The sequence below is a fragment of the Plectropomus leopardus genome, chromosome 9, assembly GCF_008729295.1.
Source record: "Plectropomus leopardus isolate mb chromosome 9, YSFRI_Pleo_2.0, whole genome shotgun sequence".
In the NCBI taxonomy this organism is placed as follows: domain Eukaryota; kingdom Metazoa; phylum Chordata; class Actinopteri; order Perciformes; family Serranidae; genus Plectropomus; species Plectropomus leopardus.
The window spans coordinates 6,556,950-6,573,757 of NC_056471.1; the positions used below are offsets into that span (position 1 = coordinate 6,556,950).

At 38.7% G+C, this 16,808-nt stretch overlaps 1 protein-coding gene across 1 annotated transcript; it reads left to right on the forward strand.

Moving 5' to 3' along the window:
* Positions 1 to 1,503: 1,503 nt before the first annotated feature.
* On the forward strand, positions 1,504 to 15,556 carry irf2 (interferon regulatory factor 2). Its single transcript, XM_042493333.1, has 9 exons — positions 1,504 to 1,740; positions 4,216 to 4,308; positions 4,386 to 4,485; positions 5,619 to 5,795; positions 5,969 to 6,015; positions 7,724 to 7,865; positions 9,528 to 9,677; positions 10,893 to 10,930; positions 11,627 to 15,556. Exons 2-9 carry the CDS (start codon positions 4,222 to 4,224, stop codon positions 11,894 to 11,896), a joined length of 1,011 nt encoding a protein of 336 aa, XP_042349267.1. The 5' UTR covers positions 1,504 to 1,740; positions 4,216 to 4,221; the 3' UTR covers positions 11,897 to 15,556.
* Positions 15,557 to 16,808: the final 1,252 nt, after the last annotated feature.

Genomic DNA, 16,808 nt, shown 5'->3' on the forward strand with positions numbered 1-16,808 from the left:
CATAAAGTTTCTTGTTTCGTTTCCAGCGTCAGCCGCGCAGAAAGGAACAGGAGTCGATAGAGGAGAGAAGGGAGGAGGGGAGATAGAGGAAGTGAAAATGAAATACAGCTCAAAGATCGTCTATGTTTCAGAATGAAACGACGGGGCTGTAGTTTCTCTTCCATGTGCTCGTCTGCAGTTTAACATTGATAACATTACCAATAATAGACCTAGTTCACTTTTTTGTTTTTGTTTCAACCTCACATATTTTTAATGCTAAGCATTTAATTGTATTTGTCATACTTAAGCTTTGCAAAGGTGGGATATCAACTATGTTTATCAACCTTATAACTGGGTAACATAAAAAAGGCCAACCACACCAAACTGTATGCTTACAGCAGCCAAGTCACATCTGGATCACAATTAAACAGCTTAAGCATACTCAGTGAAGTATGTGAGCAACAGAGTTATTATAGCAGGTCCAAAAGTGTGACTGATTACTCACCCCAATGGGAGTGAGTGCTTGAAAAGCCTGGAATGAAAAGTTTGGTGTTGTTTTAATTGTTTTTCTTTCTAAGTAATTAGTACCACAGTTAAATTAAAAATGGCTCAATAAGTATGTTGAAGGACTAAACTTTGTAGTTAAGAAATGAATAGCAGAAGCCCATATCACCCCTTAGAAAACGCAAACTGGTTTAGTCCACCCCTGCACAAGCATGTGTCCCTATATGCAGCTAATGCTGAGAGAGTGACTACTTATGCTGCAGGGGCAACAATGTACACTGTCATGTTGTTCCCCATAAAAGGAAAATTTGGGGTTCCTAAAACCAAAAGAAAAAAGAAAAAAAAAGTTAACTGACTTAATGAGAAAAAAAAATCAAAATTTGGTGTTATCCCTGTGTAAGAAATAGCATAAAATAGAATAACTAAAATTTCTAACTAGATATTTAACCAAATTTATCAATCACTAACTGACTTAGTGAGAGAAAATAAATAAAGAGAAGACATGGATAAACAGAGGAAGGTCATGGTGCCCAACAGACTCTGCACATGCATAAGACCCAGAATTTGGTGTTACACCTGTGTAAGAAATTACATAAAACAGAATAACTAAAATTTCTAAGTGGATATTTTACCAAATCAACAGCATCATAATGATAGTGCTTGGTTATTGGCCGCAGCACTTTGTCTATAAGACAAGTTCATTGGCAGTGCATGCAAAATTTTATTTTGCACTAAAATTGCCATGTAGGCTATTGTGCTTTATACACATTACACTGATGAGTATGAGTACACTTTTAGGGTGACAATGCAACATTTGTTCCACGGACAACAGCTGAAAAACAGCCTTTTTGCTAAGCCTGGTGCATTCACATACGTACCTATAATGATGTGCTTATCAAATAAATAAAGCATTTTGTGTTTACTTAAATGGTACCATGAAAAAAGAACAGAGTGAGCCCTCTCTCTGAGTTATTTTGTCACCGGAGCGCGCACGCGGCCAAGAGACTTCCGCGACGCCGCTCGCGATCAACCCAAAGCGAGAGCACGAGAGGCAGGAGGGGGATTTCCAGCTCGAGCCCCCACTTCCCGAGCCAGCCGTTGTTTTGCTTTCGGTCTGGACACAGAAACAGAAAAAAACGACGGCCACGCTTTCCCTTTTCACTTAAAACCCTCAAATAACTTAACGCGTCCAACTTCGGCTGCGCTGGTTGTTGTGACAGCAGGACTGAGAGGCTACAGGCCGTCCAAACTGAACAGGTAACATTTTATTTCCGCATATTAACGCTGTTGACTTGAACCACGCAGGCTTCCCTCAGGACGACATGACGGCTCCCTAGCTCGCTGTGTAAGTGAAAGTAGTACTGTAGTTTTTCTCCGCGTTTGTTGACGAGGTACTGTATTTATTTTCACTTTTGGCTGGGTTGTTTTGGGGTCAGCAGGGTGGCAGACAGTAGACAAACGGACTGCGGTTAACTCTTTGCTTAACCCCCCATTATTAAATCAAACATGAATCCCTAAAAAACCTGTAACTAACATTTACCAAAAGTCAGATGTGATTGTGGCTGGAACTTGGCGTGCGTTATTTGCTGATAACATGCAGCATCAGAGGGCTGTTTTGTTAATTTAGCATTTAATGTACTGACTTGTAAACAATAGTCATAATGCATTCAGGGCGTCATGCATTTGTATAGTAAATCAGAGTACTGTAAGAAGTATCCTATTTGAACTGCATTACTAGTATCGTGTCCTGTTCTGCAACTAGAAGTGTTTTGTTGACATTTAAGAAATTAGATACATGCACTTGTGTGGTTGACAATAAGTAGGGCAAGTGCTGTCGAAAAACTACACATGCAATTATTTGTAAGGTTAAAATTCACAATTAGACTCTTATAAGTACAGGTTTTAGCTTTAACGCTGACATTGTAAATGTTATTCATTAACTGCAGTCATACAGCCTGACTACTCCCTGTATGAAACTTAGGATAGTAAATGTTACTAATTGTGCAATCAGAAAAAAAACACATTGCCACATAGTATTATGGTCTGAGTCTAGCTTAGGCTGAGGTAATGACTTTCCCACATGATGATCTTCCCTTTTTTCTTACTACATTTTAACCATGAAATTAATGTCTAAAACTATAGCATGTTATATAACACTAAAAACACTTTGACCTAGAATATATACTATATTATGCTCTCAAAGTTCCATATATGACCTTCTGTGTGACGGTATGGGGAAACGCATACAAAACCAACTATTTAAGAGAGCTACAAGAATAGTCATTCAATTTAATTATTGGGAATAAACTAACACTATTTATATACATACATGCTTTAAAATGTTGTGATCTTGTTGATTTAGATAATGATGAAAGCAAAAAAAAAAATTGCTTCCCAACAGTTTTCAGAGGCTGTTTGAAATGAGAGAGAGCAAGTATAAATTTAGAACAATAGGCATGTTTGAATAAAGAATAAATGTATTTCTGTCAAAGGGGTTAACTTGTGAAACGAATGTGAAACAGCGTATTTCACTTTGCAAATAAAAAAATGGTGGTAAAAATATATGAAACTATAAAATTTTGTGTGACACGTTTTGAAATTTGTTTCCATTTTTACTCTTTCTGTTGCTAATTCTGTTTTTGATTTTTTTGTTTTGTTTTGTATACCATAAATTTACTAAAGCTCTTATCTTTTTGTTTTTTTTTCCTTTTCTTTTGTTCTTCCTTTTAATTTAATGTCTTTGTGTTATTTATCATATGCATTCCTCTTAAAAAATTGTCAACAAGGGCTGAAATAAATGACCACAAGACTAAACTAAAACCAGTGTTTCAACTCATACAGTTGTACAATTTTCCAGCACATTTCAACTTTTTATACTTCCTCCTTCTTAAGCTTTAGTTTGCCATAACAGTATAGAGTTTATGTTATTGTCCTGCTGTAAACCTGTATGTCCTGTAAGCTGGATTCAGCTGGAAGTTTCAACTCTGCAGCTCATAAAAAAAGGGAAAATAATTTGATGCTGTGCCATGTCACTGTGTTTGACCTGTTGGGGAGCTCGGTCTCCCATCAGGAGGCAGTTTGTTGGCTTACTGTGCCGTGCACGGGGAGTGTCAGACTCGCTGGCTAATCAGGCCCACCGGACTTTGGTCACATCAGGCTGCAGGGATCATAACCCTGCTCTAAAATCAAACGTTGTGGGGTGGGGTGTGTGAAGTTTGCTGTTGCTGTTTTTCTAGATAAACTAGCTGTGTTCATTATCATTCATTACCATTCTCCCATCTGCTCTGTCTTCTGAAATATTTTATTTAAAAATTGTGTCTTAATCAGACAAAGATGGTCAGTATGCGTTTGTGGGCAGGAGTGGACGACACGGCTGCGCTTACAGTCGTGATAGTGCAAGTTCACCGTCATAGTGTTTTAGCTTTACAACCACAGATAAAATGGATAAGACTATCCCTTTTGTTGTGCTCAAAATAATGAGAAATAAGTGTTTGCTCCCTCTCACATTGTTTGGCAGCTTAGGCCACATGATATTTGTACTGTTACCCAAGCTAATTACAACCCTTTTTTTTCTATTAAAATACATTTTTTACAGTATACTATAGTACTGAACCTTCTGGAGAAGAGCCTTTGAATTGTCACATTTAAATGTAATCAGTCATCATCCATAAAGATGACGCTATCTATAATCTCTATATGCATATGTGTCTGAATTTGTGTGTGTGCTCACAGGACACAATGCCAGTAGAAAGAATGAGGATGCGGCCGTGGCTGGAGGAGCAGATCAACTCCTGCCAGATACCAGGACTTAAATGGGTTAATGAAGTAAGTGTACAGTGATGCACACACACACATATGATGATATTATGGTTCAAGAGCTGACAAAATATGTATCTCTCCAGGAAAAGAGAATCTTCCAGATCCCATGGATGCATGCAGCGCGGCACGGATGGGACCTGGAGAAAGATGCTCCGCTCTTCATGAGATGGGCTGTACATACCGGTAATACACAGATCTAACCACACACACACTCAGTGGTTCTCCTTTTCTGTGGGTTCCATTTTCATATCTACAGTACACCAAAACAGTTCTCTTGTCTAAAATCATAGAAACTTTCGAGTTGTGTAATATTTGAAGAAAGAAATCAAAATGATTAAGTTGCAGGAGTGTCCTATTCTGTTTGTCCTCAGAAAGCTTATCGACAGGTTGCTCTTTTAGGAAGCGCACAGTGACTCTGTAAAAGTAGAAAATCACACTACTCCTTGCTGCATCAGTTAAAGGGAAAATGTATTATAAGGCATCTAGATACTTAAAAGGGGGACATCCTCTGGTTCAGAAGAATATTCCAAACTTGAAATGGTAAGAAATGCAGGAATGGTCAGTGGGAAATATGAGTATATAATCAGTTCTACAATGTAGGAAAGCAGCCAAAGTCGACCTGCTTTTGGCAATACGCTGGAGTGTACAGATGACGCGTGTTGGTGAAGATAAATATATACAAAGTGTATTCATGAAATATAAGAAGTCCTGTTTTTAGAGCGAGCAGGCCCACAGTGACAAATCCAAATACAGTATGTTTTTTGAAAATATTTTTATTTTTAGGACTTTTTCAGGTTAGCCGTCCATCCCGCTCACGTCTTCCTGGACTTAACAATGAGCTGACTAGATTTTTATGTTCAAAAGTCACTGTGACTCCACATAATACATTTTTTTACTGAAGAATTCATACACTGATTATGACAAATTGCCATAGGCTTGTCTATTAAGATAAAATGATAATGTGACAACATTTTGTATCCAAATGGTCAATGTCACTGGGACGTCATAACATTCTGCAAAAACACTTTTATGGCCATTACTCAGCATCATACCTCAGGAACAGAAGCGGAGGCTTTTTGTCAGACTAAATTGCTGTCAAAAATCTTGGGTGTCAACAAAAAAGCATATATCTATCATTTTGTCTAATGTGGAGAGTCATTTTGTCCAGTGGAAAAATGCTGGCTGTATAATATCTGAAGAAATCACAACTGAATAAGTGTTTACCTCAAAAATGATAGTGACTTTTGTGATGTTCGCCATCTGTTGTAATGAAGAACCATTCGGTCAGTCTTCTGTGATTTTCTGTTTCTGTGTAGGTAAATACCAGCCAGGCATAGACCGTCCAGATCCAAAGACGTGGAAGGCTAATTTCCGCTGTGCCATGAACAGTTTGCCAGACATCGAGGAGGTAAAGGACAAAAGCATCAAAAAGGGAACAAACGCCTTCAGAATGTATCGGATGCTCTCCTTGTCAGAGAGAAGCATGAAGAAAGGTGAGTGCTGCCGCTGATCCTCAGCCGACCACTTCTCTGGATTTAACCTATTTGTTTTGAAAGGACTTATTTATAATTTCATAATTACCGTATCAAGACACTTGCAGGTACTATATTGTGGCTTATAAATCAATTTCTGAAAGGTGTGTGTTGCTGTCTGCTTGTCTGTTTAGGAAAGAAGAAGACGGACAAGGAGGGGAGGGCCAAGGGAAACAAAGAGGTAGATAAACACGTCAGAGCACTTTTACACACGAGACTCTCAACATTTGCAGGACAGGACAGTGTGTAGAACGAAACACAAAAATCTCTTAAAACGCTGGTTAACATGTGACTTTACACTTTTGAATTCTTTCAGCATTTTTATGCCCCTGTGTTGACGACAGCTGTGGCCAAAGGCATTATGTTTTCAAGTTGTCTTATTGTTGTGAAAGCGCTATTGCAAGAGCAGCTGGAGGGAATTTTCTCAGATTTGGAACAAATGTGCACGTGGACTCAAAGATGAACTGATTCAATTTCTGTGGTCAAATTCTTATCTTACAAAACCAGTATTTGGTCCTAACTTAAGAATTCACACCCTAATTAGGGCAACATTTCATAGAAATGTCTAATTGGATAAAATGATGAAGTAACACTAATCTTGAAATTTTGCTGATTTTACAGATATGTGTAGTACAAACATGGATAAATATGATAATATATAACCTAACTTGATGGTGGAGACATATAACAGGGTAAAGGTGATTCTAGTTCCATATGTGGCAGCACTGTTAAAAAACAGCTGCCCGATGGGAAGATTTCTCATGAAGGCCTTGCAGTTAATTGTCCTTTTGGTCGGTTTTCTCACGAGAGAAATATTTTAGCTTTCTGAGAAATGTTGCTCTGTCTACATGCCAAAGTTAAGCAAAATATTTTTTTGTAAGTCATACTCAGTCCTGAGTATCTGACATGAACAGTCAACTTTGGCTCTGGTTCCCACATGACACAGACTTTTGCCAGTAAATGAGTGCGGTAACCAAGCCCTCCTCCCTCGTTTGGTTCTGACTCGCCAAGCAGTACACCAGTAAAACCAGTAGCTGCTACCTCCAGTTGCAAATTAATAACAAAAAAAGGAATAGAACACATATTCTCATTGTCAAAAAATATTATAGACTATAAAGTTTGCTTAAACTCAAGTATAAAGCCACACCTGAAGAAAGATTTTTTCTTATAGAAACTGATAAATTGTAAAAATAATCAAAAATGCAATTAAGTATATTAAAATAGGCATCTTCTCTTATACTGTTTTATCTCCTGTGAATATCAATTTCAACTTTACGTTCCAGAAGTACTTAATTCAAAAAGTTATAAAGAATTAAATAAGTAGAAATGCTGAAATCCCAACAACCCCCTCTTAGATTGCTCAGTCTGATTAAAAAAAAAACAAACAAAAAACTCTTACTAAGTGTGTAGGAGTGAATAAAAGAGCCTGTTTAAATGTTTGGCTGGTTAGTTGGCTGGTTAGATTCTGGTCAGCATAACTTCAGTGTTTACATGCCTGAAATGCTCCACATCAGGATGTATCCTGGTGTGATCCTAGCTGTTTGTAAACATTTTTTAACGCTTCCAAGCATATTTTTAAAGCTTATTACACAAACCATGAGCATAAAGCTTACTGATATCTGTGCACTGACTCACTACACCGCTGCTGCCGTGTTACACTTTCTCATTATCACAGTGAAAATGTAATGAAGTTATTATGTCGAGGATACTGTGTTTAAATGGGAATTTGAGTACCATTGTTCATATAACTGGTATGAATGAACATCTGTGATTTAGAAGTTTGGATGAATTTATTTTTCCTGACGTTATTCATTTTGGACATTCTTGCCCATTTGAATATATCAGTTTTCCATTCTCTTCAATCTTTTTCCACCTCCTGTCCTTTTCAGCATCGGGTAGTTTCTCCGTCTCAAGACAGGACTCCCTCCGATGCTCACGTGGGACCTATTGACTACACCATACAGGAGACCATCAAACAGGAATGGATCAAGCAGGAACCACTGGAGCTCACAGTGACGGACAGTGCCTCAGGTACTACGCCCGTGGCTTCTTTAGAAATATTGAGTAGTTATTATGGGATGTACCTGGGTTAAGGCCTATTTTAGAAAATATTTCAGCGTGAATGTGCTGTCATTGTGAAACACTTAAATCAAAGCACATAATGTAAACTAAAGCAAAATAACAAAAAGTTAACCGCACTTTTGGAAACTACTGGAAGAGCTCATATCTGGCTCACAGTCTATGGAGAGGAGGCTTTGGTGCTCTGGTTGTTTTTATTGCCATAGTCAAATCAGTTAAGTGTGTAGCGGTTTAAGTAGGGCATTTATAATTAGCAATTCAATTAAAATATCAGTTAATTAATAAATCAATACCAAAATATGTAACTATAACTCATAATGCAAAATTAAGACTCAGAAACATATGAATAAATATAAGTATAAAGGGGTGTGTTGCTCGACTGTCAAAGTAGAAAAAATGCACTCCTCCCTTTTTATCACTCCTTCTGTTTTAACTGTCAAGATCGAATTTCTTCCTAAAGTGTTGATAAACTTCATTAAAGACCTTCAAATCTTCAATATTTTGAACACTTGAACACTTATGAGAAAACCAAATAATTCTTTGGCAGACTATTAACTAAGTAAAACAGTATTAACCGTGTTTAACAAGCATAATTAATCTGTGTAAAAAATAAGTAACACCACCGTGTCAAAACACTCTGATATAATATAAGCATAATTGTAACATCCTGTTTGAGTAAAGGTATACAAACACTAGCATCAAAATATACCAAAGCGTTAAAGTAGTCACTATTATCAAAGGTCTATCAAACAAAAGCTATAATTAGAAAATCACAATTCAACATGATTACAAAACAATATAGCATCTGCAAACAACAGTGTTTATAGGGGGGTATGCATATCAAAATGCAAATCTGTATTAAGAGTCTTTCCATTCAGTGTGTAGCACGCTGCTGGCAGAGGGTTAGGAAAGGTCACACCCCTCCACACACACACAGGCAAAGCAATGTGTGTGAGTTTGGCCTTAAAATCAGCAGGTAAGCAAAGTTCCAGTTCTGTAGCCATGAGATCTCCACACAACATTTCTATCAAAGTACATTTTACTTTGAATACAAAAATCAGTCAGGGTGTGCCTCTCTTACAGTCTGAACATGTGCACGTGTGTTATGTGTTGGTTGCGCAAAAAGTTTAAGCTTAAGTAGTCAGTTTCTACAATGTAGGGATCTCTTGATGTCTCCTTGACAGCTCCTCACCCCAAATGAGTCGTAAGTTAACTCAAACTGTCCGGTCGAGCAATAAAATCTGCCAGAATTCGGTTCTGCTGCCCACAGTCAGAAGTTCAACAGGGCAATTAGGTCCAGTAGCTGAACCCAAAGGTCATCTAAGGAATCTCCAAAAGTAGTTTCAGTTTTGTTTAGGCATTTGAATATCTTCTTATCAGGAGCTGTCCTCATCATCCGCTACAAGTGCCTTTATAAATATTAAATCACTACACTTTAATTTTGAGGTCTATGAATAGCCGATGCAGACGACTCTTTATCATATCAGTGGATAGATGTGTAACTTAATGTTTCCGCACACTTCAGATATTTTTATCAATAATTAATGATAATAAGAACAAGAGAGAATTCATGTATTCAGCCTTTCGTAACACGTTTGATTCGTCCACTCACAGCCATCAGCTCAGTAGACGGCCATGTGATCACCAGCGAGCAGCTGCCGTTCGTCTGTCAGACGATCGAAGTGACCACTGAGAACGAAGAGCAGACTGTCAGCTCCTCCCACTCGTACCCGCTCCAAATCTCTCCTGTGTCTTCATGCTGCGGTGAGACAACACACACACACACAAGCGCACTTGCAAATCACGCTGTACCACATTTAGTTATGTGAAGGAGATAAAGAGGTTTTTTACAGGGGAGCAGGCTCATAGTAGCTGCAGAAGTTATTCAAAACCACACTTTTGACCACAGTCACATAGTGGTTACAACACATGTAAACAAGATACTTTCTAGGTCACGGCTCGTGGCACGCGTGTGTGTTAGGGTATGCAAATCAAGACCAAATCAATGTTTTTGGCTTTACAGTTTGGATTAATTGATGTTGATGTAAAAATAGCCAGCAAAACAACAAAACTGTGGTTCAGATGGGGACCCCGTGATAGCTGTCATTACATCATTCACTGTTGCATCATACACATAAAGTGCCTGCATCATGTGTATCACAGGCTCCAGATCTTATCCTAAGTGCAGACCAGTGAAGGCAAATCAGCTGCTGAAAATAACCAACGATAAAGAAGATCATCATGAATTTAATTAGACTTGTACAGGCTGTTTTTGCAATTGAATAATTGCTTTTGCCATAGTTAAACCTAGGCATGTGTCTAGTTTAATATCAAACAATGGCTTTCTCTGTAAACAGAGATCCATAACCTGACAAGCTCACTGGAAACATAACATGGTGATGCCTCGTTATTCTCTGATGTTTAGAGGTACATAATGCACCATTATTCAACGTTCAGTAATTGTATCATTATTACTTTGCGATGTGTTTATCTCACATCTCTATGTGTATGCAGCTTTCCTCTTCCCCAACCGGTCATTCAGGCAGAGTCGGCTCTGTCAGTTCACAGTTGTAATCATCCCACCTCCTGTCCTTTGTCTCTCTTTCCCTTTTATCTTTCTCCATTGCCACCACGACTTGAAGAGTCAGGTTTAAATTCAACATCATTCGTGTATCCCTTCTTTTCTTTTTTTCCTTTTTATACATTTACTTACTTTAAAATTGTGCTACTGTGTTTAAGTGCACTGTTTAAACTGTTTTAATAGTAGAGAATGCACAGTTGGATGTGAGTCTTGTCATTATGTTTTTTTTAGTTTAATTGAACTTGTTCTACCACTCCCCATGTCTTTCTGTTTTTCTTCTTCAGTGGTGTATGTGTTCAAAGGATGACCTATGAGAAAATGTTCATGAATACGACTATACAAACTGTTAATCTGTGCCTTTATTTGTTTTTTTTGTTTTTTGTTTTTTATTTCTACAGGCAGTGACACGGACAGTGACACAGAGGACACCAGAGAAGTGAGTCTCTCATCAAACACAATAAAACACAGAGGAGAGAGTGATGAATGAATTATTAACTGCTCCCATCTGCAGATAAACAGGTTTTTACCTGTTTCAACCCTACAGCTGAAATCGGGTGTGTGTGTGGTGCGTGTGTGTGTGCGTGTGTGTGTGTGTGTGTGTTCCTTCCTGTAATGTTGCGAGACTGAGAAAGGGGAGGGCCTTGTCAGGAACTGTGACCGTCAAACATTAACAGTTTAATCTGAGGTTGTCCTTTGTAGTACATTTTACCCACAGCGAACACGTTTGTACGTGCACGCGCACTCACAGGCGCACACACACTCTTCCACTTATCAGTGGTAACAGTACAGTGTTCTTAACTATGTTGCAATGTGGGAACTTTTCTGTAGATTTTTATTTATTTTAAATAAGAGAGTTCAATAAGAAATGTAGTTCTCGGCTTGTGCATACAACAACAATGACACTTTCTAATTCATCACATAGCAGCCACCTGTGAATTATATATTGTGCAAACAGTGTGACTGGGTCACGGAGATGTTGATTCAGCTTGTTGATATTTTTTGTGGTCGTGTTCTTTTTTTTTTAACACAAATTACATCATATATTAGCCACAGCTTTTGTGTCTTTGTGTGTGCTTGACTTCTGCACTCACCTACCTCTTTTTTTCTCCTTTTTCACAATTTTAACTGACAGGGTGTCAGTACAGTGTGGAGGCGGGGCTACAGCACATCAGTTCTCAGGGTTCCTTCATGTTCTCTTCCTGGCATGGCCACCTTCGTCAGTACAAGCAAGCCAAACTTCAGGGTCACCAGCACACGGGACCCGGCCCCGCTCATCAGCTACCACACTGACGGCTGGATGCCTGCCTACAGCCAGAACTCTCTCGCGTCTGCGGCGACCAGCCACACCCACGAGATGCGTGCAAGTGTCATTATGAAAACCTCGGACGTGACTCCCTCCTGACCCCTGACCCCTGATGAGGGAGTGTTATCACTGCTACCAGGGCATAGGAATAACAGAGATAGTTTGTTTTCTCCATCTTGGCTGCATGCAGCCATAAGAGGGTGAGCTTGAAAAACCCTAAGATTTTTTTTTTGTCGCTTCCTGTCTGGGCGAATTCAAACTGCTGCTGACTAGTGTTAACTAAATTCTCCATGGCTTGACATGTCCATTAATTTGTCAGCACCTGTACCCAATTTTTATATTTTTTTCTGCATCTTTATAGATGCAAGGGTCTGAGTGATGTAAATGTCATTACCTTCCATGTCTGCAAGGATTTGCGGACCATCCACGTGAAAATGCAAAACTATGATCACGTGGACCGCATACAACGTCAGTCATGTATGCAGACATGTGGTATAAGCAGACCTTGTGTGTGCCCGTTGTCCCTGTCCGTTTTGGGTGACATCTGGCCTTTTAGACACCATAATTGTCCACGTGTCAATGGTCAGCCATTTTCTCTGCTGCTTTGTGCCAACACTTTAGCATACATTACACCTAATCAAGGAAGTTCATCACTTTTATCTAATTTGCTTTAAGTTGTAAAAATGTAATGTTTCTTTTAATGCAAAGCCTGTAGATGAATACACACTTGAATGAATTATCTTTGAGTCAGTATTGCCTTACTGCAGGGTTTAACCTCTAGCCTCATTTTCATCGTCTTTATTGTGATTTTTAGTGGAACACAGTTTCCGATCAAACTAAAAGACCCAAATAGTTTGTCAAAGTCTTTTTTTTTTGCAATTACAGTTGTCAAAGCCCCCTCATATAACTGCCCCGTGTCCTTTAAAGGAACACTTCACCCACAAAATGACCTTTGTATATCCGTTGCTTACCCCATGTTACCTTGAATCTTGGAGAAAACTTTGTTTTTCTCACATGACTCCATGTCTGATTCTCATTGGTCAGACAGTCGCTGGTGTTACTTAAGTAAGGCCATCTGTCAACCAAAGCGTTTCATAACACCAACGCAAAACAACATTTTTTGTTCATCGCTTGCATCTGTCCTCGCTGATGATTGCGCTATGTAATATTTGTCCCGCCTCTTCTCCACTGCGATTGGACGGCTGGTGACAGTGATGAGGGCAGAAGAACGTTTTTCTCCCAGGCCCGTATTTAACAACAGCAAAACTTTATCAAAACAATCTCTCACACAACTCGTGCAATGCAGTCTCATTAATCCAGACGTATGCTCAGTATTTCCCAAACACGTACATTTTCACAACGATATTACATTTTAAAACACGCCAGCACAAAGAGTCACCTGCATGGCCGGGTAGCGAGCCTGGGCAAGAGTGTGCGTTTGAACCTGGCTGTCTCAGTTAACTTTGAAAACATGTTTTTGCTGTCTTTAAATTGTTGACTTTAATTCGTGAGGAATGTTCGCTCTCTTTGGATCCTCCGTTCACTGCGGAGTCATGCGAAAAAACGTTTGCTTCCAAATGCAAGGTAACATGGGGTGAATAACATACCTGAATGGTCATTTTGCACGTAAAGTATTCTGATAAGACTGCTCACCATGAAGTATTAGGAAAGACCACCTGCTATCTTAAAGTAGTGTATGCTCAAGTGTAAGCATGAAACGTGGCACTAAATGCTCTCCTGACACACACTGATGGAACAAAGATGCGTTCATAACAAAGCGATGAATGCAGCATTTCATGGGGAATTACATCTCTGTTGGCAAACCAGCTCAACCAGCAGCAAGTTGCAAAAAGAATCGAAGGCATGTCGTTATCATGATTAAGACTGACAATCATCATGAAGCCTCGACTGGCCCCGCAGTGGAAAGCAGATGCGTGTGTGTCTGTCTGGAGACCTCAGGACAATGTACCCGCCAACACAGACAGATGAACAGACAGAACTGACTCACTGACAGACAGACTGACAGACTGTGAACAATGTATTCATGTCTTCTCCTCTCCTCTGCCTCCTGGTGTTAATAATGTACATAGCTCGTATGTATGCAAGCCGCTTCAGCACCTTACGGACAGCACTATGTGTGTGTGTGTGTGTGTGTTTGTGTGAGAGAAAAAGCCTTATTGAAGATGTGTGCCTTTGATAGAGTATGGCTGGATTCAAACTATCTGTGCTTTAGTCTGCTAGTGACACATGCAGGTAGCTTTTCAGGAATTTAATTTGGCCATGTGTGGATTGCAGTCTTGGGGAGCATGGAGGAATGAAGAAGTGGTTATAGCGTTTTTGTGCACATCATGTATGGTTCTTGACATGGTTGATTGAGTAACAGTGTAACAAACATTCTCATGTGTTAGAATATTTCCTATTTAAGGCCATTGGGTCAGAGGAAAGAGACTGAATCTCAGGGTTTCATCTGGACATCTTTAACTTGAGTTATAGTGCATGCAAAGTGAGTGCAATCGGCAGTTAATTCTGCACATTTTAAGTGAATGTTTTGCTATGATAAGAAGGAATAAGTCTGGGCTTGAGATACATCCCAGAGGACTTTGTCATCAGCAGAGGCTGAGCTCTGTAGTTTTTACAGTCTAGTCTCTTAGTTTAAAACTTCCTGTTTTCCAGTTGGCTTTAGTGCACAGATGTCTCAAGTCTTCCCTCTGTTTTCTCATTGTGTCCAACCTCCATTCTGCCTACTTAGAGCACAGTAGCCACTAGCCTTAATCCTGATATCCTAAAGATCAAACGATTCTTTGACTTTTTACCAGGGTTCCGGTCAAAAAACTTTCACAAAAACGTCATGGAATCAGTAAAGATCATTCAAGGTTTTGGAAAAGTCATAACATTTCTTTTGTGTTCTTCTACATTGCTATAGTAGTCATCCGTGACTAACCTTTCAAGTAATGAAACGTAATAGCAAATTTGTTTTCTGTAGCTGTCGTAACATAGCTCTAATATGCGTCGACGTGTGACGTTTTATTAACCATCACTAATGTTTCTTCATTTTCTCCGTGTTCCTTCTCTCTATTCAGTCATGCTAGCTAGGTGAAATTACATTTGGTTATAGTTTGAATCTGATGTTCAACCCTGAAAAGTCATGGAAAAGTTTTTTTTTTTTTTAAATTCCATGAAAATGTGTGGGAATTTTTGTTTAAAAAAAAACAAAAAACATCTTGTCATATTTGCTGAAATTATCAACACATCTTCTCAGTAGTGCACAAGACGATCTGTGAATTAGAGTTCCTGGTCAGGTAGTGCTTCAAATAGCATTTTTGAGAATCTTTTGTTATTGAACAAAAACAACCAATCAGAGTGGAGGGGCCTCTTTCACTGTTGCTCCAGCAATTGGGCAAAGCTTCATTCTGTCACATCTGTTTACAGCATGACAGCTGAGTCACAGAGTCTTAATTTACAGCTAAACAGTACACTAAAATGCATTTCTAGGCACAAATAGGCAATGCAGTAACAGAATCTTGATTTATATTTAATCAGTGCTGCCTAGTTTAACAGTTTGACCACAGTTCACGAGCAGCGATCGACAGCTGCGTTAAAGACTCCACGTATCTGACAGGTTGTTTTGGTTCATATATGGCAGATTCTTGCAAATGCCATTTGAAGCACTATCAGTAGCCAGGAGAACATGTTTTTTTTTCACAGATTATCTGTCTTTCATTTTAAACATCCATTTATTTATTTTATAGTGCAGTATGAGAATACAATTAAAAAAAAAAACAACACACCAACAAAACAGCAAGTGCACAAACAAGCAATAACACCAAAAAAACAACAACAAAAAAATCACACAGTAAAAGGGGGGAAAATGAGAAAAAAAGGACATTAGTGGTAACACAGACCAGAAAAAAGACATACATTATCACATGAGTTGCAGGTTATTGACATATGAGACATTGATATAATTAACCTGTTACAGATTATCTGTCTTAGGTACTTTTGTCAGGATATGGTTACAGTTTTAGCAAATATTACAAAATGTTATTTTTTTTATAAAAGCTACCAACTACAGCTTAAAAAGCAAATATATGCACAGCATGAACATCAGCAGCAAATGGAAGATATTTTATGTTTGTCTGTTTAGTAAGGCATTGTTGGAGCAAAGCTCAGTGGTTCTTAATATCATCTTGTAAAATGTAATTTACCTAAAAAGTACCAAAATATGAAATTTTAGCATCTCTGAGAATCCTCAGTAATGAATTCTGATGAGTTTATTCAAAAGCTACTTGTGTTAGCAGCTAGCAGGCTAAAGCACAGTCCTCATTCCCAGCCTGCCTTTAAACAGAGCTCCAGTGGGAACAGCTCGAAAAGCTCCTGTAGGAAAACAAATAGGAAAGACAGGAATCTGCCATGAGTTTCAAACCAAACCACTAGAGAGACTTACACTGGACGCACATTACCATCACGGTGAATTTATTTAAGAATCTCGTTGAATCAAGGGGGTTTGACGAGGAATAGGCATTGCTTTACCAAATGTTTCTTTCCATGTGCCTTTTTATCGTTTGAAACTCGCAAGGAATACTGAAAGGTTGCTTCTACTTTTGCGTTTATAACACACTGATCATACTTAAGGCAGTGCTAATCATTTTTGCCTTTACAAACAACCTGCCTTTTTTTTTAAAACCGTGCATTTTTCCTCATGGGCCTTTTTATCCTCAGCAGTTTTGTCATTGTGGTCACATGCTCTCTCTCAGTTGGGTTTTGCACAACCCTGTAATTGTAATGACCAAATCAGATGCTGTTCATTGTTTGTGAAACTTCAATGTGCCTAATAACTATAAGTGTCGCTTGGGCATATAAACAGCATGATCCATATTAGGCCTTTACACCTGAGAAAAGGGACGTTCGTTGCAGCCAAAAGTCAAGTGAAAGTTTATATTGATTTAATACTGTTGAAAAAAATCATCTATGTCGTTTCAACCTACTTCATCTGATTCAGAGCCACTGAATC

Bases quoted from the DNA above. Each gene is read 5' to 3' on its own strand.
- irf2 (XM_042493333.1), top strand. From the start codon at position 4,222: ATGCCAGTAGAAAGAATGAGGATGCGGCCGTGGCTGGAGGAGCAGATC. The intron at 6,016-7,723 runs GTAGATAAACAC...TGTCCTTTTCAG, and splicing joins GGGCCAAGGGAAACAAAGAG to CATCGGGTAGTTTCTCCGTC. The intron at 7,866-9,527 runs GTACTACGCCCG...GTCCACTCACAG, and splicing joins AGTGACGGACAGTGCCTCAG to CCATCAGCTCAGTAGACGGC.